This window comes from Oryctolagus cuniculus, chromosome 11 (genome assembly GCF_051225735.1).
Source record: "Oryctolagus cuniculus isolate XC-2025 breed Fujian yellow rabbit chromosome 11, ASM5122573v1, whole genome shotgun sequence".
Lineage (NCBI taxonomy): Eukaryota > Metazoa > Chordata > Mammalia > Lagomorpha > Leporidae > Oryctolagus > Oryctolagus cuniculus.
The window spans coordinates 115,460,139-115,483,573 of NC_142877.1; the positions used below are offsets into that span (position 1 = coordinate 115,460,139).

Genomic DNA, 23,435 nt, shown 5'->3' on the forward strand with positions numbered 1-23,435 from the left:
GGGCCAGGGTTTAGCCTCCTGTGGTTACAACACCTGCAGCCCCTTCAGAGAGCCGGGGTCCCATTCCCAGCTCCAGCTCCAGGTTCCGGCTCCCTGCCAAGGCAGACCCTGGGAGGCCGTGGGGAGGGCTAAAGTAGTTTGGTCCCTACCAGGTGCGTGGGAAAACTGGATTGTGTTCCTAGCTTCCGGCTTCAGCCGTAGCCATTTTGGGCCTTTGGGGAGTGAACTGGTGGATGGGAACTCTCTCGGCCTCTCAGATAAATAAACACAAACTTTTTAAAAAGAAACACTGAGCACATGTAGAACTGTTAGCAGCCGGGGGCTGTGGTGGACAGGGGACGGGGTTGGGCCCAGAGTCAAGGTCAGGTGGCTTCCAGGCTCTGGTGGACTCAGCTGCGAGCCGGGGGCCTCCCCCACGGACACGCGGCCAGCGGCAGGCCCAGAACAGGCCCTCAGTTTGCTGTGTGGGAGGAACGCGAGGGAGGGAAGAGCCTCGGGTCGCCTGCCTGCTGCCCCTCTGGGGGATGGTGGCGTCTGTCATTTACCCATCACAGGCAGACCTCGGCGGGGGCGGGAGCCTTCCTGGCTGCAGGACCGCACTTGGCAGCCATCGGGGCTGGAGCCTGGGAGGACTTGCCTCTCCCCCCACCCCCAGCAACTCCTGGGGCTGGGCTGTTTCTCTGATGATCCCACGTGGGCGCCCCGCCCGGCCCCGCCACGCCCAGGCCTGCCAGGAGGCTCCGCGGTAACATTCTTTCATCCTGGAGCCCGAAGAGCTCCGTCAGCCAGCGGCGGTGGTCAGCGCAGGTGCACAGTCATGGGAGGGGGGGCAGGCACTGGATTCAGCTTACAAGTGGGTCAGCGGGGTGCCAGGGACACACGCGGGGCCTGACCACAGCAGACACTCCCAGGCGGGCAGAGACCGGCCCAGACGCCCGAGGATGACCGTGCCTTAGTCATCGCTGTCCCCCACGCTCCTAATAAACGCTCAGTGAGCAGCTCCACGCAGCCACGTCACTGCGGCTTCCGGGGCTTCAATCGCCCGCCCCGTGGTGGCGTGGCCTCCAGGTGGCTTCAGGCCCCCGGGACCTTGCTCCAGAGCGGCCCCCACACCCTCTCCCTCGCCCATGCGCTTGCTCAGGCTGTGCCTGGGCCGCGATGCCCTTTCCTCACTGCTCTGCCGGGTGACCTCCCGCCAGCCGCCAGCGGCAGGTTCCAGTGTCTCTCCTTCCGTGGGAGCAGGGGCTGCAGCCCACACGTCCCCCTCTGCAAGCCCCGGGCCCTCTGTGTTCCAGGAGGGGCACTCGCCACCGAGGGCCGCACGAGGGTCCGGGTGAGTATAGATTGTCACTCACGGCTGCCGGCGCCCCAGGGAGGGTGGCCAGGAGGGGCCGTGCGCTCAGAGACTCCCAGGCTGACACCGAGGGACCTGCCAGGGTCTGGGAGGCCGTCCCTCCTGCGCACGGACCCCCGGGCACTTCACAGCCCCGCCGGCTGCCCTGGGCGGTGCGCGGCGCAGTCAGGGCACGCTCCCTGAAGAACGTCGCGGGCAGCCTCTCGTGCCGCGCAGCCAGGATGACCTCAGCCGCGACCCAGGTGTGGTGCTCAGGCGCCCACCTCACCACCTGACAGTTAGCACAGTGCCCTGGGCTCAGGGCTCACCGTGGTGTTTTTTTTTTTTTTTTTTTTAACTTTAAAAGCACTTGGGGGCCAGCGCTGTGGTGTAGTGGGGGTAAGCCTCTGCCTGCAGTGCCGGCATCCCATACGGGCACCGCTTCGAGTCCCGGCTGCTCCACTTCCGATCCAGCTCTCTGCTACAGCCTGGGAAAGCAGTGCCCTGCTTGGGCCCTGCACCCACATGGGGGACATGGAAGAGGCTTCTGGCTCCTGGCTTCAGATCAGCTCAACCATTGCAGCCAACTGGGGAGTGAACCAGCAGGTGGAAGCCCTCTCTCTCCCTCTCTCTCTCTCTGTAACTCTATCTCTTAAATACATAAATAAATATTTTTAAAGTTTTATTTTATTTATTTGAAAGACAGAGTTACAGAGAGAGATAAAGCCAGAGAGAGAGAGAGAGAGATAAAGTCTTCCATCTGCTGGTTCACTCCCCAAATGACCGCAACGGCCAGAGCTGAGCTGATCTGAAGCCAGGAGCCAGAAGCCTCTTTCAGGTCTCCCACACGGGTGCAGGGGTCCAAGCACTTGGGCCATCTTCTGCTGCTTTCCCAGGCTGTAGCAGAGAGCTGGATCAGAAGTGGAGCAGCCAGGACTTGAACCCGTGTCCATATGAGATGCCAGTGCTGCAGGCTGTGGCTTTAACCCGCTGCACCACAGCACTGGCCCCAATAAATAAATATTTCTTTAAAAATGTAAAAGCACTTGTTTATTGAGCCCATGCTGACTTCTTGCCTGTCCAGGGGCCCCGTGTCTGGTGGTGAAGGCAGGCACATGGCCAGATGGTTACAACACCAAGAGATGCGCCCCAGAGGGACCCTGGGCTCCAAGATTTTCATGGGTCCCTTCTTCCTCAAAAAATGTAAAATTTATATTCTGTAACTTTGTTGATATAAATACAAATATAATTCTGGCTGGAATGTTTTTGTGTGTACCTTTTTTTAAAATTTGTTTATTTGAAAGGCAGAGTTAGAGAGAGAGGGAGAGAGAGATCTTACTTGCTGGTTCACTCCCCAGATGGCTGTGATGGCTGGGGCTGGGCCATGCAGAAGCTACGAGTGCAGAACTCCATCTGGGTCTCCCGTGTGGATGCAGGGGCTCAACGACTTGGGCCGTCTTCCACTGCTTTCCGAGGTGCATTACCAGGGAGTTGAATTGGAAGTGAAGCAGCTGGAACTCAAACGGGAGCCCACATGGGATGCCGGCATCCCACAACGTGGCCCTCCATATCTATCTTCTGATTGAAAAATATTATAGCACTTGCAAAAAAATCTTTAAAAAGGATTTTAAAATTTATTTGAAAGGCAAAGTACAGAGAGATAGAGACAGAGAGAAAAAGATCTTCCAACCACTGGTTCGTTCCCCAAATGACTACAACAGCTAGAGCTGGACCAAGCAGAAACCAGGAGACTGGAACTTCCTCCAGGTCTCCCAGTGGGTTCAGGGGCCCAAGCACTTGGGCCGTCTTCTGCTGCCTTCCCAGGCCATTAGCAGGGAGCTGGATTGGAAGTGGAGCAGCTGGGACTCAAACCTACACTCATGTGGGATGCTGGCTTCACAGGCAGTGGCTTTAACCTGCTGGGCTACAATGTCAGCTTCTCTTTTATTTTATTGCATCAAGAATTATCCAATCAGATTCTGTGACCTTGACCCTGGGGTTGAGCAGACAGGAGCTCGGGGTGGGGCCCCAGCATGGAGGGAGGTTTTGAGGATTTGTGTGTCCAGGTGGAGGCCTTGAAAAACCCTTTGAGGGAGGGGTAGTGGGGGGCTGGGGTCAGAGGTGCAGGTGGCAATCTGCCAGTGGGGTCACATCCTGAGCCCCTTCGCCTCTGTCCTCACAGCACCCCTCTGAGGTTGGGAGCACTGATCGGGCGATGTGGGCTCAGAGCATGGAGGCGCGGGGGCCTGGCAGAAGGCCAAGGTGAGCCCCCCAGCCAGCCCCGTCTGCACCCTGCGCTGGTGAGCCATGTTGTGCCCACATGTGGCCACTAGAGGCCGCCCTGCACCGCCAGCTGCGTTGAGACAAGCCTGCTGCCGGGCCGAGCCAACAGCAGTGCCTCACCTCCTGGCCTTGAAGAGGGCCTGCCCCGGCCGGCACACCATGGGCAGCTAGGGCTGTGAGCCGCAGGGTGGACATGAGGTCAGAGAGATACGTCAGACCCGGAGCAGGGCAGGAGATTGGAGGTGGCCTTGAGCATGTTTGCGGCCACAATGTTCTCGGGGGGCCCAACTCATGCTCATCCTGGTTGACGTGCAAGTGGAGGTGGCGGAGGGGCAGGTGTTCCGGGGGGGTGGGCCCTGGAGCTCCACCAGCTCGGCTTGGACCTTGTCCATCCCAGGACCCCAGACCCCCGAGGGTCAGGGCCCAGCTGGGAGGTGGAGGGACCAGGCCACGCTGGCCCTTGCAGGCCAGGTTGAAGACGGGGGTCTCGTCGGGGGGCAGTGGGACTTTTGGGCTAGGGGTTAAGCCGGATTAGGCTCCATGGCCCCTGCTGGGCGAGGCAGAGCCGGGAGTGGGGTCAGGAGCTGCTCCTGTGCCAACAGCGCAGTGCGAGGCCCCCGAGCTGGGAGAGGAGGCCTGTCCCCGTGGCATCACCAGCTGGCCAGCCCTCCACGGCTCCTGCTGCCGGCCCAGTCATACCTGTGTGCCGCTCCCAGCCCGCCTTCAGCTCTGCCCACTCCCCACTCCTAACTCCTTAGCCCTAATGCCTGGACCCCACCTACTGAAATCCCTTCCAGGCCCAGCTCCGAGGCCAGTCCCGGGCACTGCGGCCTCGTCTCCTCCGGGGCCCCTGGCACCTGTGGCCCATGGGACTCAGCTTGCCACATCAGTGGAGGTGGCCCCAGCCAGCTGCTGCCTCAGGAGCAGGCGGGAGGGAGGGAGTCTGGGACCGAGGGGCCTGCAGCCCCCACCTGCCCCGGCTCACCTGGCGGGACAGGCAGGAGTGGCTGCTGTCCAGCCATGTGCACAGCCCCGTCCCGGCTCTGGCCTCCTGGACGCTTCTCAGGGGAAAGGCGGGGCTTGGCTCCCATCACTCAGGCACAGGGTACCTGAGCCACCATGCAGGGCGCTGAGCTGAGGCGGGCAGGGAAGAACAGACGCCCCCCATGCATCCCTGATCCCACCTTCCATGGGACGCGGCACACGGCTCTCCCAGCTCAGCGCCTCTCTCTATCCTGGGGCAGCCGGGCTTGCTGTGGGGACACGACCACCTCCTCCAGCGCCACCCGCTTCTACTCCTAGTTTTTAGAAAGCATTTATTTATTTCAAAGGCAGAGAGGACAGTGAGAGGTCTATTGGTTCACTCTCCAAATAGCCACGCTGGCCAGGGCTGGGCCAGGCTAAAGCCAGGAGGCTGGAACTCCATCTGAATGGTCTCCCATGTGGGTGCAGGGGCCCAAGCACCTGGGCCATCTTCTACTGCCTTCCCAGGCCATAGCAGGGATCAGAAGTGGAGCAGCCGGGACTCAAAACGGCACCCATATGTTATGCAGGCAGCAGCTTAACCTACTGTGCCACAGCGCCAGCCTCTGCAGAGCCATCTCTTGTTGGCCCCCACCAGCGTGGCCCCCTCCCTCTGGCTGCCCAGGTGGCCTTGTTTGTCTTCAGCTCTCCTGCGCACACCTGTGGCTCTGCCTCACTCGCCTCCTCTCCTCCTGGCCCTCAGGTCCCAGGAATGGCGCTCTGCACATGGAGCTGTCCTCGCCGGTTCCCACGTTGGCCTAACTGCAAGTTGTCCAGGGTGCACCATTTGTGGTCCCAGCAGAACCCGGCACAAAGACTGGGGGTGGGGGCACGCTGTGGCGTGGCAGGTAACCTGTGGTGCCAGCATCCCCTATGGGCACCAGGTCAAGTCCGATCAAGTTTCCTGCTTAAAAAAAAAAAAAATTAAGAAGTTCCCTGCTAATGCGCTTGGGAAAGCAGCAGCAGATGACCCAAGTGCTTAGGCCGCTGCCACGTGGGAGACCTGTGAGAAGCTCCTGGCTCCTGGCTGTTGCGGCCATCTGGGGAGTGAACCAGCTGGTAGAAGACCTCTCTCGGGCCGGCGCCGTGGCTCAATAGGCTAATCCTCCGCCTAGCGGCGCCGGCACACCGGGTTCTAGTCCCGGTTGGGGAGCTGGATTCTGTCCCGGTTGCCCCTCTTCCAGGCCAGCTCTCTGCTATGGCCAGGGAGTGCAGTGGAGGATGGCCCAGGTGCTTGGGCCCTGCACCCCATGGGAGACCAGGAAAAGCACCTGGCTCCTGGCTCCTGCCATCGGATCAGCGCGGTGCGCCGGCTGCAGCGGCGGCCATTGGAGGGTGAACCAACGGCAAAGGAAGACCTTTCTCTCTCTGTCTCTCTCTCTCACTGTCCACTCTGCCTGTCAAAAAAATAAATAAATAAATAAATAAAATAAAAAAAAAGAAGACCTCTCTCTATATAACTTTGTCAAATAAATAAATACATCTTTTTTAAAAAAAAAATAGGTGGGAAGGTTTGATGAGTGAACAAATGAATGCCCGGCACTTATTGAACACCAGCTGTGTACCGGCCCCTGTGCTAAGCCTCGGGAAGGGGTGCGTAACTCAGGCCCCTGGCTACCGGGAGGGCTCCAGACTTGAAGAGCTTGCAGGGCAGGGAGCTGCTGCGTGGCGGGGCTCTGCAGCCGGGCTCCTGCTGGGGTCCCTCCAGGAGGCCCTGGGGACCGGCAGACTGCAATGGGGACGTCTCCCGACGGGTGGGTGCTCACGAGCTCGTGAGTGCAACATGCGCTGAGTGACGGCGGGAGACACCAGCAGCACAGGGCCACCTCCCGAAGAGCCTGCAGCTGTCGTCAGGGGCCCGGGGCCCAGGGCCAGGCTGGTCCTTCGCTCGCTGCCGCCGACCCTGCAGCTGCCTCTCTGGGAGCCCCCGACAAACCCGAGGCCTTGTGTGCGGGGCCTGGGGACTGGCAGAGGGCAACTCAGCCCGGCCCAGTCCCTGCAGCCCCATGTGTCTGGACGCCCTGTGCTTCCTGGGGAAGCCTCTGCACGCCCGTGGTGCACATCCATCCTCGTCAGTCAGGGCGCAGTCTCCGTGCACGCCAGGTCCTGTGCTGGGCACCGGGGTGCGTGCAGAAATGAGACACGGTGGCATCTGTTACGTGGGCAGGTGTGCACAGCACGGGGGGACATAGTGACTGCCAGTACAGGGGCCCAAGGGGTGCAGTGGGGGAGGCGGCCTCCAGGAGCCGGCGTCACTCTTACCATGTCTGTGAGCCGTGTCGTGCCATGGAGACCCCACCCCCCTGGTCAGGGTACACAGGAACCTGGACCCCCCGCCAGCTCCCCTGGCCGTTTTGAGGCTAGATGAGTACATAGGGTGAAGGGACCGCGTGGGCGACACCAGAGTCCCCACACGCACCTGCTATTATGAGGCAGGGGGTCCTGCCTGGCTCAGGAGGAGCTCACAGGGTCTGGGACCTGCCTGGGACCCTCACTGGCTGCAGGTAATAAACCCACCCACCAGCTCAGCCGGTCTTCGTGGCCCAAGCCTCAGAGCCCAGATCGGCCCTTCCGGCTTCGCGGCAGGTTCAGGGTCACGGCCGCCTTCCCCCATCTCCCCGGTGCCTCCAGAGACTGGGAAGCGCGTGGGGGACGAGACCCAGAGCAGAGTGGCTGCAGCCCGGGCGGAGGTCTCTGAGCTGGGCTTGGGCGAACACCGGTGCCTGCTGAATCGGGGAAGAGGGGGCCCCGACAGGCGCGCCTGAGCCGAGCCGGGCCTGGCACGCTCCGCAGGGTTATTAATAATAATTCACATCCTGAGCCGCCTGGCTTCCCGGCCCCACCTTCGTCAGGACTGAAGATGGCAGCTGGCTGTGCGAGGCGGTTGCTTTAAATACGAGGCGAACAAAAGGAAAGTGGAGCAAGGTGGGGGCTTGGGCTGGACTGACAGCCCCCCAGCGGGGGGCGGGGGCGGGGCAGGGCAGAACCGACCAAGGAAGTGGGCGCTGCTGGATGCCTTCGCCACTTGTCAGGGTGGGTGCGCACTGGGACCCCCACAGCCCCTGGGGCCAGTCCTCTGCCCGCCTGTAGGGTCCACGGCTGGAGAGGCGGGAAGTAGGTCAAGCGCCACCCCGGAGCCAAGGCCACATTAAATATTCATCAGGCAGCAGCTTGGGCGCCAGGCCCACTTCCTGCCAGGGTTCGCCCCCCACCGTCCCTCATGGCTGCCTCGCCACCCTGGGCCCCCACCCCGGCTCTGGCTGCGTCCCGCGGTTCTGCCATCTGCGCAGTCCCCAGTGGGGCCCACGGCTGGGACTCGGCCTCCAGATGTGTCTGGACCGGACTGCCAGCTGCCCCCAACTGAGGCGTCGGCTGGGTGCGGGGTGAGGACAGCGGCAGGACAGGCTGCTGGGGACCAGTGTTGGTGCTGAGGTCTGGGCAGAGGGCAGAGGGCGCACCCGGCCGCAGGACGGATGGGCTGAGGCGCAGCAGCCAGGCCCGGGGGCCGTGGGGCCGGGCAGCCCGGCTCCAGTGCCAGCTGGGGGCGTCTTCCTAGTGGGACCCGGGGCCAGATACTGTTGTCCTCCAACTCCCAAACGGGGCCAGGTCAGTTGAGGACACGGCATCATGACCTGGAGGGAGGGCGCCCAGTGTCCGGCGACCCCCACCCCTCTCCTCTTTCCACCACAGCCTCACCTGCCGGCTCTGCTCCCTCCACAGTGGTGAGCTGCCCTGCATAGCCCGGCTCAACCCTCCCCAGAAACGCCAGGGCCTGGGGCACGCCACCTCCTCCAGGAAGCCTTCCCCATCCCCCTGGGCAGCGACAGCTGCTCCCTCCTCTGAACCCCGATTCCCTGAGCCCCACGTTCTCTTTTCTTAAACTCCTTCCCCGTGTCCTGCTTTTCTGCTCCTCGGCTGGTCCCGCGCCCGACTGGGAGCTGCCGGCCCGCAGAGATGGGGGCTTCGTCACTGGCAGGTCCCTCCCCTGGTCAGCGAGGCCGGCACAGGGAAGGCCAGGTGTCCGTGGCTGGCGTGGGTCTTGGGGGGTGGGGTGGGGGTATCGCCCCCGGGTCCAAGCACAGGAGTGGCTGGGGAACACCTGCCACGGTGCTGTCACCTGACCCGGCCCCCCAGGGACCTCACTACCCTCTGGGCGCAGCGGTACAAGCTCTGGACTGGGGCCGGGAGGGTGCTTGCCACCAGGGGCACCTCTAAACTGCGTGCCCGTGAGTCCCATCCTGTGCCAGGGGCTGGCTGGCGGCACCCTGCCTAGCAGCGGCAAGAGAGGAGCACGCAAAAAAATGACACAGCACGCATGAGGTGTGGCTGCTCCAGACACAGTCCTGCCTCCCAGGGACCCTGGGGGTGGGGCCTTTCACCCCCATTTCACAGACACAGCCACTGAAGCGCAGAGAGGCTCGGAAGAGCAGGGCTGGGCCCAAGCCAGCTCTGTGGCCCTCAGCACCCGCATGCCTACCCAGCACCCCGGCTGCAGGCTCAGCCAACTTCACTTTTTGGCACCCGCGTGCACAGACGAAAGCAGAGAACAGATGCAAGCAGGCGGTTAATCAGCCGGAGCTATTCCAGGCCGCGGCGCCCCCGCCCCACCTCCCGCACCACCCCCGCCCCGCTCCCTTCACGCCCATCTGTGCGGCTGGCCCACCTCCCCAGCAGCGCGCAGCGTGCCTCAGGGTTCCAACCAGGACGGGCCCAGGGTCAGGCAGCCGGCCCCCACCCGCATCCCAGAGGCTGGCTCCAGCCGCGGGACCAGGCGGCCAGCCTCGGGGCAGTGACCACGGCTCTGTCCCACTGCCCCCGGCTCAGAGCAAGCTCCCCGACCACAGACCCCTGCCTGGCCGCGCCACCGCATCTGTCGACAGCTCTCTAACGCTGGCTCCTCAGCTTTCCACGGGTGGAACCGGGCCAGGGGCTGGGACTCCCAGGCCAGCCCGGGCGTGGGGCTGCCTCGGCACTGTCGTGCCTGGGGTTTCTGGGTCTAAGGCTCGGCGTCAGGGGCCAAGGCCAGAGCTACGGGGGCGTCACAGACCCTAAGCCGCTGCTTGCTCCTAGCGCTCTGGTAGAACCCTCACCCTGCCCTGCGCGGGGCTCGGTGCCCCTGCCTGCCCACACAATGTCCCGTCCTGTGTCCTAGCGTGTCATCTCCCACACCCAGCGGACACGACTGGGCAGGAGTGGACTGAGCGTGGGATCTACGCTTTTCCAACCCCACACCCCCAGCTCCTAGCACGGGGTGCTCAGGGGCGCCGGACGAACATCTGCTGGACCTGACAGCAGGGGCGGTGCCGTGGCGCAGCAGGTAAAGGCGCTGCCTGGGACGCTGGTTCGAGTCCTGGCTGCTCCACTTCCAATCCAGCTCTCTGCTATGGCCTGGGAAAGCAGAGGAAGATGGCCCATACAGGAGACCCAGAAGCAGCTCCTGGCTCCTGGCTCCGGCTTGGCCCAGCCCTGGCCATTGCAGCCATTTGGGGAGTGAACCAGAGGATGGAAGACCTCTGTCTCACCCCCTCTCTAACTCTGCTTTTCAAGTGAATTAAAAAAAAAAAAAAAAAAAAAGAGCCTGACGGTATCCCAGTGTCCACGTGGCCCCAGCCCTGTGACACAGTGGTGAGGGCCTGGGCCAGGCTGTAGGACCCTCACTGTTCATCCAGAAACATCTCTGTGTTCCCAGGATGCGCCCAGCCCTGAGGACACCAGTCGGTCAGGAGGCCGCAGATAGAGGTCCGTTTTTGGTCATTTTAATTGTAAAAACCAAGACATGTATATAAATAAGACCGCTGTGTAAAATACGGTTCACCCTCTACTAAAACCCTTCTCCCCACACTCAAAAGAATCTAGAAAACCCGGTGGAGACGAGAAGTACAAACGAGCGAGTGGTCCCTGACGGCCAGCTGTCCCTGCCGAAGCTGCCTCCTGGCCAGGCGTCTCACGGGGGCTCGGTGACGCCGAGAGCGGCTGGGGCAGTTGCGCGCACCGGCCCCAGCCCCGGCCCCGGCTCACAGCTGTGCGCTCCAGGCGGTGCACGGGGAGGGAGGGTGCCGAGGCCGGGGGCTGCGGCACTGCTGGTCCGGGAGACGCGGTGGGTGCCTTGCTCAGCCCGGGCGGGGCTGGGAGGGCTCGGTCACCACATCCCCAGAGACGAGAGGAGAAGCTGCCCGTGTCCTCGAGAGCCGGCAGTGCCGGGGACCCCAGGGTGTGAGGGGAGCGGGCCACTGGCAGGTCGGCGGGAGGAAAGCCCCATCTCCCCCCCTCCCCTGGGCCTCAGAGGGCTGCAGCCTGGGAGTAGAGCCGCCCGCGGACTCACACCCGGGGCACGGCCTGGGAAGCCCGCACGCAAGACGAAAGGACGAGAGCGCGGCTCCCCCAGGAGAAGCAGGGCGCGCGCGGGGCGTCAGGAGCACTTCCACACGCACACAGCCAGGGTGCCCCCGAAGTACAGGTACAGCAGGTTCTTCACCTCGTGTGTGATCTCCAAGCCGAAGCCCTCGCCGATCACCACGTGCCAGGAGGAGCCGAACTTCTTGTCCATGGCCTCCTTGATCATCCGGGCGGCGCTCTGGAAGGGAGAGTGCTTGTCAGGGGGAGTGGGCAGCGGCCTGCGCCGGCCCCTGGCGAGGGCGGTCTTGGCAGGGCAAGGCCTGCTGGCCCAGGACGGCAGACCGCGGCTCACGGCCCCTGCAGAAAGGGCTTCCGGACGTTCCCGACAGGAACCTGGACGCTGCGTCGCCGGGGGCGGGGCGGTCAGCATCAGGTCTGACAGCCGGGCTGAGTCCTGCGCTGCACCTGGGCTCCCGGCTGTGTGAACGGAGAGGTGGAGCCCGCGGCTGTGCCCAGGTGTGAGGGCTCTGGCTACTACCCACGTCACTGCCAGCCGTGGGGTGCAGTGGGCCCTAGGGAGCAGCGGCTGCACCTCCCAGCCACAGCACCAGCCCTCCGCTTCCTGCTCCCCTTCTCGCAGGAAACTCCACCTGCGCAGCAGGCAGTGTGGCTCGGTGGTTAGCCGCTGCTTGGGACACCTGCACCCCATATCCGAGGGCTGGCTGGAGTCCCGGCTGCTAACTTCTGGTCCAGCTCCTGCTAACGCACCTGGGAGGCAGCAGGTGGTGGCCAGGTTCTTGGGCCCCTATCTCCCGCACAGGCGGCCCAGACGGCATGCCGGGCTCCCGGGGTCAGCTGTGGTGAACCTCTGGGAGTGGGCCGCAGTGGGGAGGGCTCCGACCTTCTCTCTCCCCTGTCCCTCCAGTGAGGCTTCGGTGTGACCAGCAGTGCCCCCTTCCTCCAGGTGGCCCCCCAGTGCCTCCTGCCATTGTCTCCACAAGTGACCCTCGCAGCGAGGGGCACCTTGGCCACCCCCAGGTACAGGGTGGGAGGGCTGGGCTCATCCAAAGGGCCCTGAGCGAGGCGGGCTGCAGACGGACGCGGGCTCTCGCTGCCAACGTCTGCTCCGCACAGCCGCCACACACTCACTTCCATTTCTCTCCCCTGTACCCATTGGGGCGCTCCCGGCTCAGAGCCTACGGGCCCCACCCTGGCACCTGGAGCAGCGTGCGGCACAGAGATGGCTCTGAGTCTCTGTGAGTGGACGGACGCACGGATGAGGCCTCGCCAGGCTTCCGCTCCCCACGGGGACGGAGCCCTGGGAAAGGTGCCCTGTGCCCCCGACAGGACCACGGGCAGGGATGGCGTGGAGACCCCTCCGGCTTCCTCCCCCGGGCTCGCCCTAACTGTGACTGCCGCCCAGGAAGCCTTGTGCACGCTGCCGGCCGGACGCTGGGGCTGGCAGCAGGGCCTGGGCCCCCAGTCTCCCACGTCACCCCAGGCCGACGGCAGTACCTCGTTGTTGTTGGAGAACTTCTCACAGGCTGTGACACAGAGCTCCATGGTCTCCACTCGCATCTCCTCTGGCATGTCCGAGTGCTAGAGACAGACAGGGGACAAACGGAGAGGGGCTCAGCCCGTGACCTGCCCTGCCTGGCCTGCCTCTGTCCCAAGCTTAAGACGTTGCCACCCAGGTGCTGCCTGCCACAGGCCTGGGCAGGCGGCCCTCACTCTGAGCGCAGGCCTGCAGCGGGGGCGCTGGGCACGGCTGGGGAGACGGCTCACCACGGCCTCTGCCCTTGAAGTCGGGCGGCACTGGCCACGCTCCAGGTTCCTGGTTCGCCTCCCGCCTCCTTCTGGGGACCCTGCCTGCTTGCAGCCACGGGGGGCCCTGGGCCCTGCCGCCCCCAGTCCTGTCTGACGTCTCCAGGGCAGGCTTCACGCACGTTCACGCCCAGCTCCGACCTCTTCTCTGGCTCAGCACACGTTTTGATAACCCCGCTTAGTGGCTAAAAATAACCTAAAATAAATAAAAATAAATCCCACAGCCCCACGCCTCCTCCGCCTTCCCTTTCTTGGAAGTCACCATCATTCTTTTCTCTCGTTGTTTAGGGGAAAAAAAAAAAACAGCCTCCGTGAACGTCTTCCTCTCACCCCAGCGGCCCGGGCACACGCGGGCCCCGCCCATGCCTCCCTCCTGCTCTGCAGGACCTGGGCCTCCAGGCGCAGCCCCCTGCTCCCCCATCTCCTCCTGGCGCCCGAAGTCCCTGCTGGAGGGGCCCTGGGAAAGCACGAAGCTCGCATCCCTGCGCTGCCTCCACGGCGCCCCCCTGCACTCCGGCCAGGACTCCCTGTGCCGTGCTGACCCCCGCGGCTGGCCACTGGTCTCACGCGCGGCAGCTCGCTGTCCCCTCGGGCTTCCTGGGCGCGCTGGCTCGGCGTCGAGAGCGCCTGTCCCCAGAGCCTGGCTCAGCCCGCTGCCTCGCCCTCCAGGAGCTAACCTCTCCTCCCGCCCACACACCTGCTTCGTTTCCTTTGGAGCACTTGGCCTGCGATCGTGTTGCTTAAGCACTGCTCTTGTGGGGGCCAGGCCTTGCCGTCCGCTCACTGCTCTCTCCCGGGGCCTAGAACCACGCCAGCATGTAGCAGGTGGTCCACCAAAATGGTGGTGCATGAACGGGAGAGTGAGTGAGTGACTCCCTCCTGGATGTCGGGATCGGGGCCAGCAGTGGGGCACCGGGGGTACCCCCCGCTCTCCAGGCTGTGTGGCCCTGCCGGCCGCCCCCCGGGCTTACCCTGACCAGAGGGAAGGTCTGCAGTCGCTTATAATCGGCCTCGTCTTTCTTCCCTTCGGTTTCCCCCATGATCCTTCCACTGTGGCCACTGGGAGGGCGGGGGGGCTTGGCGGAGGCGCTGGGGCTGGCAGGGGACACTCAGAGCCTCGGGAAGCCGGCCCTGCCAGCTCGGAGCGAGGAAAACGTGGTTCCCCGAGGGCGCTGCAGAAAACAGGAAAAGCCAGGAGAGGGGAGTTGGCTCTGAAAGCACACATCACGAAGTGGAAATGTCTGGTGACAATCTGACACCTCCCGTCGTCACTCCTCCGCAGCCTTTTCCAAATGGCCAGCAAGTCTGCCGGCGGAGGATGAGTCACCAGGAGGTGCTGGGCCCGGTGAGGTACACACTGTCACTGCCGAGACAAACACTGACTGTGGGCCAGGCCAGGATGCAGCCTGGAGCTGGCAATGAACACGCGCTCGGCACGTGGTCCCCGCTTCCCGGCAGCCACGGCGAGCGCGCCACACGGTCAGGTCAGGGCGGCACACAATCTGGGTTTTCTTGCAGGGGCGGGGCCCCCTCCGCCTCTTCAGTGGGTGCACGGGACCTGGCACGGGAACAGCGCCGCCCCACACAGCCCTCGGCCAGCAGGCTCTCTGGCTGCTCCTGCCACTCCCTCTCCGGCCACCCGGTCCAGCTGGCTGGCCCGGGAGCTGGGAGGCTGAGTGCTGGGCCTGGTTTAACCTCCTGGGCCTCAATTTCTCCAGAGTAACCCAGGGACAGTCACGTCTGCCGCACAGGGCTGCCGGGAGAGCTCCGAGAACGGGTCTGTGAGCCACGCAGCGGGCACGCGCGAAGCGGCGGTGCCCTTGCACCGGTTCTCAGTTGTCAAGGAGACGGCGTACACGGCACGAGGGGCGTGGATCCTGAGTGACTGGTGGCACTGCAGGAAATCCTGCCGCTCAGCGTCTCTCCGTCAACGAGCCTTCTTCTCAGAACTGACACACAGGAAATTATGTATCTACTAGACAGGCGTAGAGACAGACAGACAGCGCTCTTCCATCTGCTGGGTCACTCCCCAAACGCCTGCAGCAGCCAGGCCTGGGCCAGGCCGAAGCTGGGAGCCTGGTCTCCCACCTGAGTGGCAGGGACCCCTCCCCGGGTGCACACTAGGGGAAGCTGGACGGGAAGCAGTGGAACAGGGGCTCAAACGGGACGTGGGCGTTCCACGCAGCGACGTGACCGCCGTGCTAAACGCCTGCCCCGCGCCTTTGCTTTCTCCCCAACTTCAGCGTTTCCCACATTTGCAAGTAGATTTGCTTGCACACAGCCACCGCGGCCCACGTGCCTGTAGCCCCCAGCAGGCAGGGGATGGCTGGGGCACTGACGGGGTCCCTGGGTGGCAGCCACTGCTCTAGTGGCTTACACAGCTGCTTAGTGCAGCGCCCCCGGGGGCAGGGGGCAGGGGGCAGGGGGCAGGGGGCAGGGGAGGGACGGAGGCACGAACCGTCAGGTCAGTGGCCTGGGTCGCTCAGCTTGCCAGTGGCAAAGCTGGGGTGTAGATCCCTACTCCCTGAGCTCCCGTGCACACAGTAGGGCCCTCAACCCGACTGCTGCAGCTCACCTGGACCCAGCAGTGAGGTCAAAGTCTGGTCTCCCCTCCGTGCACCGCGGCGGGGTCACCCGCAGCCTGGCCCGGACTCCTCCCCAGGGACGCTGCTCCTTCCTGGCCCCCAGGAGACAGCTGGCTCCTCCAGCTCCTCAGTGTGGGCATCAGGACCACGCGGATATTAGCAGCTTTTGTTTGTCTCCACGAAGGAGCTGGCCAGTTACCAAGCGCAGACTCATCCCTCTTTCTCGGCAGGCTTCTCATGTCCCAAGCCCCAGGGAATCGCGCTGGCGGGCCCCTCCCCCACCCCACCTACAGCCTCCTCTCCAGGGTCACCAGGGTGTGACGGGCAGGTGGCCGCTCCCACCTGAGCACTTCAGTTCCACTCAGCCCCCTCCCAGGGCTACAAGGTGCCGGCGTGGGGGAGGCAGCCGGGCCCACGGCTGTGCTCACAGCCAGGTCTGTGCAGCTCGCCCCATGAAGCAGCCCCAGACCTCAGAAGTGTTCCCAGAGCCCACCCTTCAGGGACGAAGCGGGAAACACCCCTGGGACAGCTATGGGGCGGGGCTGGGTAGGACCACCCGCCAGAACACTCAGGGACCAGCCCCAGTTCTGCGGCAGAAATGAAGTCTGCTTGCTGCCTGCCTGGTAGCTCTGGGCAAGCACTTTAGCCTGAGCCTTGGTTTCCCTGAATGAACCAGGACACTGAGCGCCCCACCCCACCACCCAAAACCTGGTGCAAGCCCCAGGGGGTGCTGGTGGGCACAGCGGAGCTGCCGCAGCACGGTGCGTTGTTAGCCAGGCCTCGGCTGCACTCGACCTCGTCTGCTGGGCCAGTCCACAGCGGCGAGCAGCTCACCCTGGCCACTTCCCCTACGCCTGGGGAGCCACAGGTGCGGGGCTCACAAAAGGGGCGGGCACACTTGTGAGCTCCAGACACAGGAGGGAGGAGGGTTTTTTATGACGCTGCGTCATTCAGTACAGAGGCAGACACCCAGCCCCGGGTCGAAACCCTGCTCTAAGAATGCCGCCCAAAATAGCAGCGCTGGAGCTCCTAATAACCTTATCAATCTTCCCTGCAAGCGGACCTGGGCCTGCAGACTGCAGGCCAGGCCCGAGACAGCCCTTTAATAATTGACGCGCGGCCAGGGCCAGGGCCTCGAGTCCGCCCGGCACTGAAGCTCAGGCACACGCCGCCCAGTGCACTCTGGAGCACGAAGCCGGGGCCGGCCTCGGCCTCCCCTCTGCAGTGGGGCCCTCTGTGTGTTGACACGGCCTCACCCGGAGCCACAGACATGGCCGGGGCCAGCCTCGACCTCCCCTCCCCGGTGGGTCCCTCTGTGTGTTGACATAGCATCTGGGAAGAATCCTTGGGACGGGGAGGCTGTGTGGGAGGGAGGACAAAAAACAAGTGCATTCTGGGAAATAAGGCCAAAGGTACCTGCCAGCCCCTGGGGTGGGGGCGGCCTCACTGCTGGGAACAGCCCGGGCCCTTCTGCCTGGGCTCAGTACCCCTCAGAGCCCGGCACAGGGCTGAGAGGCCGCGGGGCGGGTCCAGGGCACATCGTGGCAGTTCTGGGTGGCTGCGAGTCGCACCTTGGTTCTCAGATGAGCGCTTCCCTGTCTAAGCCTCAGCTTTCTCACCTGGGAATTAGGAGTCAGAGGAGAGACTGACAGGAGATGGAGGGACGGGAATGCCGGGTGCCAGCCAGCCAGAGCAGCCGGTCGTAGCCGGTTCCCTCTGTACCCCAGCCTCCGCATCAGTGCCCAGCAGAAGCAGTGTGGCCCCCTGTGCCTTCAGTCCTCACCGCGCCCTTCCTCCCAACGACCGCTCACACGCCAGGCGCCCGGAGCTCTGAGAGGTTTCGTGGCTGGCCCAGGGCACAGCAACGGCAGTGCCGGGATCCGAACCCAGATCTCCTCTTTGACTCTACCATCTGTGCTTTCTCCCTCGGCACAGCGAACAGGAGACGAGACAGTCACGCAATATCTGTCCTACTCAGCGCCGGCGGCCTGCCTGCACCTGCCCCCCGCGTCACACAGAGCTGGCGAGGAGGGGAGAGGATTCGAAGGACGTGGACGCACATACTCCAGACATCAGTAGTGAGGCCAGGAAGCCACGGGGGCACGGAGCCCCCAGAAGCCCGGCTCTCAGGGCAGTTTAAAACGCGGGAGGCAAGCACAGGGCTGCCATTTTTAATTCTGCTAAGAGCGAGCACCACAGACGCGTGTCTGCACGGGAGGGAAGGATTCAAGCCGGGGCAGAGGCTGCAACGCACAAAACTCTGCTTTGGGATCTTTTACCATGGCCTTGCTTTTCCTCAGTGTCCCGAGGCCCCGTGGAAAGGAGGGGAGCGAGGGAGAGGAGAGAGGTGGAGGGAGGGGAGGTGGGGGGAGCGGGAGGGAGGGGGGAGGGGAGAGGTGGAGGGAGGGGAGGTGGGGGAGCGGGAGGGAGGGGAAGGGGAGAGGTGGAGGGAGGGGAGGTGGGGGAGCGGGAGGGAGGGGGGAGGGGAGAGGTGGAGGGAGGGGAGGTGGGGGAGCGGGAGGGAGGGGAAGGGGAGAGGTGGAGGGAGGGGAGGTGGGGGAGCGGGAGGGAGGGGGAAGGGGAGAGGTGGAGGGAGGGGAGGTGGGGGAGCAGGAGGGAGGGGAAGGGGAGAGGTGGAGGGAGGGGAGGTGGGGGGAGCGGGAGGGAGGGGAAGGGGAGAGGTGGAGGGAGGGGAGGTGGGGGAACGAGAGAGAGGTGGGGAAGGAGGGGAGGTGGGGAAGGAGGGGAGGTGGGGGCAGCAGGAGAGAGGGGGAAGGGGAGAGGTGGGGGGAAGGAAGGTAGGGGAGCAGGAGGGAGGGGAAGGGGGAGAGGTGGAGGGAGGGGAGGTGGGGGAGCAGGAGGGAGGGGAAGGGGGAGAGGTGGAGGGAGGGGAGGGAGGGGGAAAGGGAGAGGTGGGGAAGGAGGGGAGGTGGGGGGAGCAGGAGAGAGGGGGAAGGGGGAGAGGTGGAAGGAGGGGAGGTGGGGGAGCAGGAGAGAGGGGGAAGGGGAGAGGTGGGGGAAGGGAGGTAGGGGAGCAGGAGGGAGGGGAAGGGGGAGAGCTGGGGGAGGGGAGGTGGGGGAGCAGGAGGGAGGGGAAGGAGGGGGAAGGGGAGAGGTGGGGGGAAGGGAGGTAGGGGAGCAGGAGGGAGGGGAAGGGGGAGAGGTGGAGGGAGGGGAGGTAGGGGAGCAGGAGGGAGGGGAAGGGGAGAGGTGGGGGGAAGGGAGGTAGGGGAGCGGGAGGGAGGGGAAGGGGAGAGGTGGAGGGAGGGGAGGTGGGGGAGCAGGAGGGAGGGGAAGGGGAGAGGTGGAGGGAGGGGAGGTGGGGGAGCAGGAGAGAGGGGGGAGGGGGAGAGGTGGGGGGAGGGGAGGTGGGGGGAGCGGGAGAGAGGGGGAAGGGGAGAGGTGGGGGGAAGGGAGGTAGGGGAGCAGGAGGGAGGGGAAGGGGGAGAGGTGGAGGGAGGGGAGGTGGGGGAGCAGGAGAGAGGGGGGAGGGGAGAGGTGGGGGGAAGGGAGGTGGGGGAGCGGGAGAGAGGGGGAAGGGGAGAGGTGGGGGGAAGGGAGGTAGGGGAGCGGGAGGGAGGGGGAAGGGGGAGAGGTGGAGAGAGGGGAGGTGGGGGAACGGGAGGGAGGGGAAGGAGGAGAGGTGGAGGGAGGGGAGGTGGGGGAGCGGGAGAGAGGGGAAGGAGGAGAGGTGGAGGGAGGGGAGGTGGGGGAGCGGGAGAGAGGGGGGAGGAGAGGTGGGGGGAAGGGAGGTAGGGGAGCAGGATGGGGGAGGAGGGGAGGTGGAGGGAGGGGAGGTGGGGGAGCAGGAGAGAGGGGGGAGGGGAGAGGTGGGGGGAGGGGAGGTGGGGGAGCGGGAGGGAGGGGGGAGGAGAGGAGAGGTGGGTGGGGCAGAGGCGGCGCCGTGGGCCAGTCTGTGTGGCAGTTCCCTGTGCTTACGTGTTAACACCCGTGATAAACGGTGCTGATTCACACACACCTCACAGACACCCTCAGATTTGGATGAAATCCCAAATGTTTGTCAAGATACCAGCGAAACAAGAAGCCAGGCTCCCGGGGAGAGCAGATCTGAAGGGCGGGACTCGGGGGGACACTTTCACAGTATGCCGGCCTCAGCACTGGCCACCTTCTAAAAGCTCATTCAAAACTGCTAACCGTGGGTGACACCTGGCAACTGATCACGACCTACGGGGGTGTCCTGAGCCCAGACGTCACGGGCTGGTTGTCCTGGGGCCCAAGTCCAGGGTCTGGCACGTGGCAGAAGTCCAAAAACCACCGGGATCGTAACTGAACGGCGGGGCAGGGCAGGGCCCTCTGCCTCCCCTCACCAGGAGGGTTCAGCGACTCTCACCCGAAACTGTCAGCTGGGCACTGCTGTCCCCATTTCACTGATGACCACACAGGCTCTGCTGGCAAACGCTAGGGCCAGGACCCCAGCCCAGGTCTGGATGCCTTCAGAGCGTGCCTTCCGCAGGAGCCGGGCAGGAGGGGGGGGCGCTCAGAGCATCTTCCGGGAGCGAACGAGGCTCTCTCGCTTGCCTGGAGGACGGGATTTAGCACAGCAGGGAGAGACAAGGCTGGGGGAAGGGGCTGAGACTGGGTTGGAGAAGGACAAGGGTGCCCTAAATTGCAGCCTTAAGAAGTGTGGGTATGGCCGGCGCCGCGGCTCACTAGGCTAATCCTCCGCCTTGCGGCGCTGGCACCCCGGGTTGTAGTCCCAGTTGGGACGCCGGATTCTGTCCCGGTTGCTCCTCTTCCAGGCCAGCTCTCTGCTGTGGCCCGGGAGTGCAGTGGAGGATGGCCCAGGTGCTTGGGCCCTGCACCCCATGGGAGACCAGGAGGAAGCACCTGGCTCCTGGCTTCGGATCGGCGCAGTGCGCCAGCTGTAGCAGCCATTTAGGGGGTGAACCAACGGAAGGAAGACCTTTCTCTCTGTCTCTCTCTCACTAACTCTGCCTGTCAAAAAAATAAAAATAAAAAAGAAGCATGGGAGTTGGGAGCAGGCATCTGGCCCGGCGGCAGGATGCAGGTGGGGATGCCTGCGTCCCCAAAGTCCAGTTCCACTCCTGACTCCAGCTCCCTGCCCACGCACACCCCGGGAGGCTCAAGTCGTTGGGCCCCTGTATGGCTTCAGAAATAGGGGATGGGAGCGCCTCATGGAGGAGAATCAAAACCATGGGGCGACTGCCTGATGCAACAGGTGTGGCAGGGTGATGGGTGACGCCCAGGAGGGCGGTGTGGCTGCGGCAGACGGGAAACCAAGCAGAACCAATGGGGGGGGTGTTTGGCTCAGCTGTTAGGGTGCTGCCTGGGACACCCGCATTCCGTATCAGAGCGCTGGGTTCCAGTACCGGCTCCACTTCTGATTCCAGCTTCCTGCTCATGCCCACCCGGGGAGGCAGCGGGTGATGGCTCAAGAACTTAGGTCCCTACCACATGGGAGACACAGGCTGGGGTCCAGGCTCCCGCCTTGGGTCCGGCCCAGCCTTGGCTGTTGCGGGCACTGGGGGGTGAACCGGTGGACGGAAGATCTCTCTGTCTCTCTGCTTTTCAGATGAACAAATACAAACTTTAAAAAGAGACCTGTTGGGTAGAGAGAGGAGCAGGTTGGCTGGACTTTAGAAGCACTGAGTTCAAGTTGCTGCTGGTTCCTAGTCCACTAGGGACAGAAGGGAAGCCAATGAGTCCAGCTGTGCCACCCACAAAGCAGTGTCTGCCGCCCATCCCTCCCCCACTCAGACTGGGAGAAGCATCCAGCTTGGCAGGTCTGAGGGTCAACGGGAGAAATGACAGGTGGCGACACGGTCCAGAAGGGGCGGATGTGGGGACGCAGGAGGCAAAGGCAGGAAACCGACGGACACTGAATCTGCCCTGCACTCGACGGCCAGTAACCCCCGACTTCCAGATGCGCGGCGGGACACTGATCTTACGCGTGCGCAGACCCCTGCCCGGGGGCGTGGGGTCACTAGCTACAGTCTGGGACCCACCCGGGCTCGGCTACACCGGACAAGCGGGGTAGACCGGCAGCAGCACAGAGCGCCAGGCTCCAAGAGGCCTCAGAGAGCCCCAGTTCGCGGGGAAACAGGCCCCAAGCGGAAGCGACCAGCCTGCAGTGCCGGTGCGTCCTCAACTCTGCCAGCCGAGCCGTCCGCGCGCCGGCGAGGGGACCACCCGCCCAGTCGCGCGAGGCGGGGTCCCTCCGCGGAAAGCGGGGGGTCGAGGCGCCGCGGGGAGCCGGATCTGGGAGGCGCGAGTGCGCGAGGCGGGCGGGGAGGCGGCAAAGCGCCAGCGACGGAGCTCTCGGGTCCCCGACGTCGGGGTGGACAGCCTGGGGCTGAGGAAGCGCAGGCAGAGGGCTGGGCCGGGGCCTCGGCGGTGGGCGAGGCCTTGTCCGCCCCGCGTGGCCTCCCGCCCTCCCTGCGGGCCGGCCCTCCCCGCTCGGCGGCCCGCCGCGCCCCGGGACCTCACCTGCTCCCGCGGGGGCCAGAGCCAGGGCCACAGCCAGAGCACCCCCGCCAGGGTTGTCAAGGAGCGAAACAAGAGTGTCTTAGCAACCAGTAAGGAAGTCCTGCCCCCTCACCGGAAGTTGACGACAATTTCACTTCTTACTGGTGAATGAGGATGTCAATCAGCGTTGGAGGTCCCTACAACGGGAGGGTTCGCGCGGAAGGGGCGTGGCCTAGGGGCTAGGGAGGCGGGCCTTGGCGTATAGTCGTCTTCAGCGTGCCGGAGGAGTGCGGACGGAGCGAAGTTGTGTTTGCAGCGAAACCAACTTCGAAAAGCGTTATTGCCTTGGGAGTTTCGGTCATTTCAAGTAACAGATGCAACCTGTTAGCATCTTGACACTGAGCTGCTACGCTGCTGGACGCCCCTACGCTTCACTAGCGTTTAGGGAGGGCTTTGTCATTCCTGTCGCTCTCGCTCGACGCCTGTAGGGCACGGCGTCAACCATCGCACCTGACCTGTCACCTGTCGCAGGAGGGGCGACACCCCCTGGCCGGGTCCCTGGGCGACCCGTGTTCCCTCCCGCTGCCCCCAGACACAGCGGGTCCGGCCAGCCTGCCGTCTCCCTGGTAGGGAACTTAATCCGAGAGTCTGAACCCAGCGCGCACAGGGCGAGACCTGCGGACTCCAAGCTGCGGGTGCTGCACCCACGGGGTCTGTGGGGGCACCGCGTGATTTAAATGTTCACCGCGAGGCCACCTGGGGGCGAAATCCCACTGCCACACTCACTGGCTGCCAGCTCCCGGGAGCTCGGCCCTGGCCGGGACCTAGGAATTCAGAGAGGAGACGGGTGAGGTCTGACAGTCTCAAGAATCGCAGGGAGCGGAGGCGCCGTGTGCTGGCTGTCTCCAAGGAGGGAGCCCCAAGCCGGGGTGTGGTGCTGGGGCTGGCTGATGGGAGGAGGGACCGCAGAGTTCCCTGGGGAACTGTGCAGGAGGCCTGGGTGCAGAGTGAAATGTGCAGGTGGGTAGGCGGGTAGCAGGAGGGCTTTGAATGGGGGGGGGGTATTGAGTGCTCCAGAGTGAGGTGAGAATGGGGGGGGGGTAGGTGTTGGAGGGTTTTGCAGAGAGCAGCGCAGCAACATGGTGGGCCCGGGGTTATGGGGGGAGCGCTGTGGGGGTGAAGAGTGGTCGCGATTAGGAGTGCATCGTAGACAGCAGGCAAGCACAGTGGGTTTGATCCGGGGTCTTGGCAGCTTGAAGTGTGCTTAGTCCCTGCCTCCCTGGTCTGTTCTGGCCCGTGGGATGCGCGGATCAGCCTCCAGCTCGCCTCGAGCCTCCTGCCGGTTCTCTGGGAGAGGGAAGATGGCCCGTGAGCGCAAGGACGCTCTTGCCTTCTCCTCTCCTCCACATTTCTCCCCAGAGGGGTCCGCGTGGGCTGTCTTCTCGTTCTCACCTCCCGTTCGCTGTGCAGCCCACTGCAATCTGGCTTCCACTCCCACCACACCACCAGATTCCCCTCTCCCTGGTTACCAGGCACCTCCTGAAGCACGGAGCCCCAGACACCCTCCGCTCCGTGGCCCACGCCCACCCGCCTGTCCCCCACCC

The 23,435-nt window shown here is 64.3% G+C and overlaps 1 protein-coding gene across 1 annotated transcript; it reads right to left on the bottom strand.

The window, feature by feature from the left end:
• Positions 1 to 10,373: 10,373 nt before the first annotated feature.
• On the bottom strand, positions 10,374 to 21,991 carry DNAL4 (dynein axonemal light chain 4). The gene is made up of 4 exons (XM_051845895.3): positions 21,853 to 21,991; positions 13,771 to 13,971; positions 12,491 to 12,574; positions 10,374 to 11,213 (listed from the first exon to the last, which is right to left on the bottom strand). The coding sequence occupies exons 2-4, from the start codon at positions 13,837 to 13,839 to the stop codon at positions 11,049 to 11,051; spliced, it is 318 nt and encodes a 105-aa protein (XP_051701855.1). The 5' UTR covers positions 13,840 to 13,971; positions 21,853 to 21,991; the 3' UTR covers positions 10,374 to 11,048.
• Between the last annotated feature and the right edge of the window lie 1,444 nt (positions 21,992 to 23,435).

Excerpts from the sequence above, each read along its gene's own strand:
- DNAL4 (XM_051845895.3), bottom strand. The coding sequence starts at position 13,839 with ATGGGGGAAACCGAAGGGAAGAAAGACGAGGCCGATTATAAGCGACTG. Across the intron at positions 12,575-13,770 it reads AGACCTTCCCTCTGGTCAGG|CACTCGGACATGCCAGAGGA; the intron begins GTAAGCCCGGGG and ends GTCTGTCTCTAG. Across the intron at positions 11,214-12,490 it reads AGTTCTCCAACAACAACGAG|AGCGCCGCCCGGATGATCAA; the intron begins GTACTGCCGTCG and ends TCTCCCTTCCAG.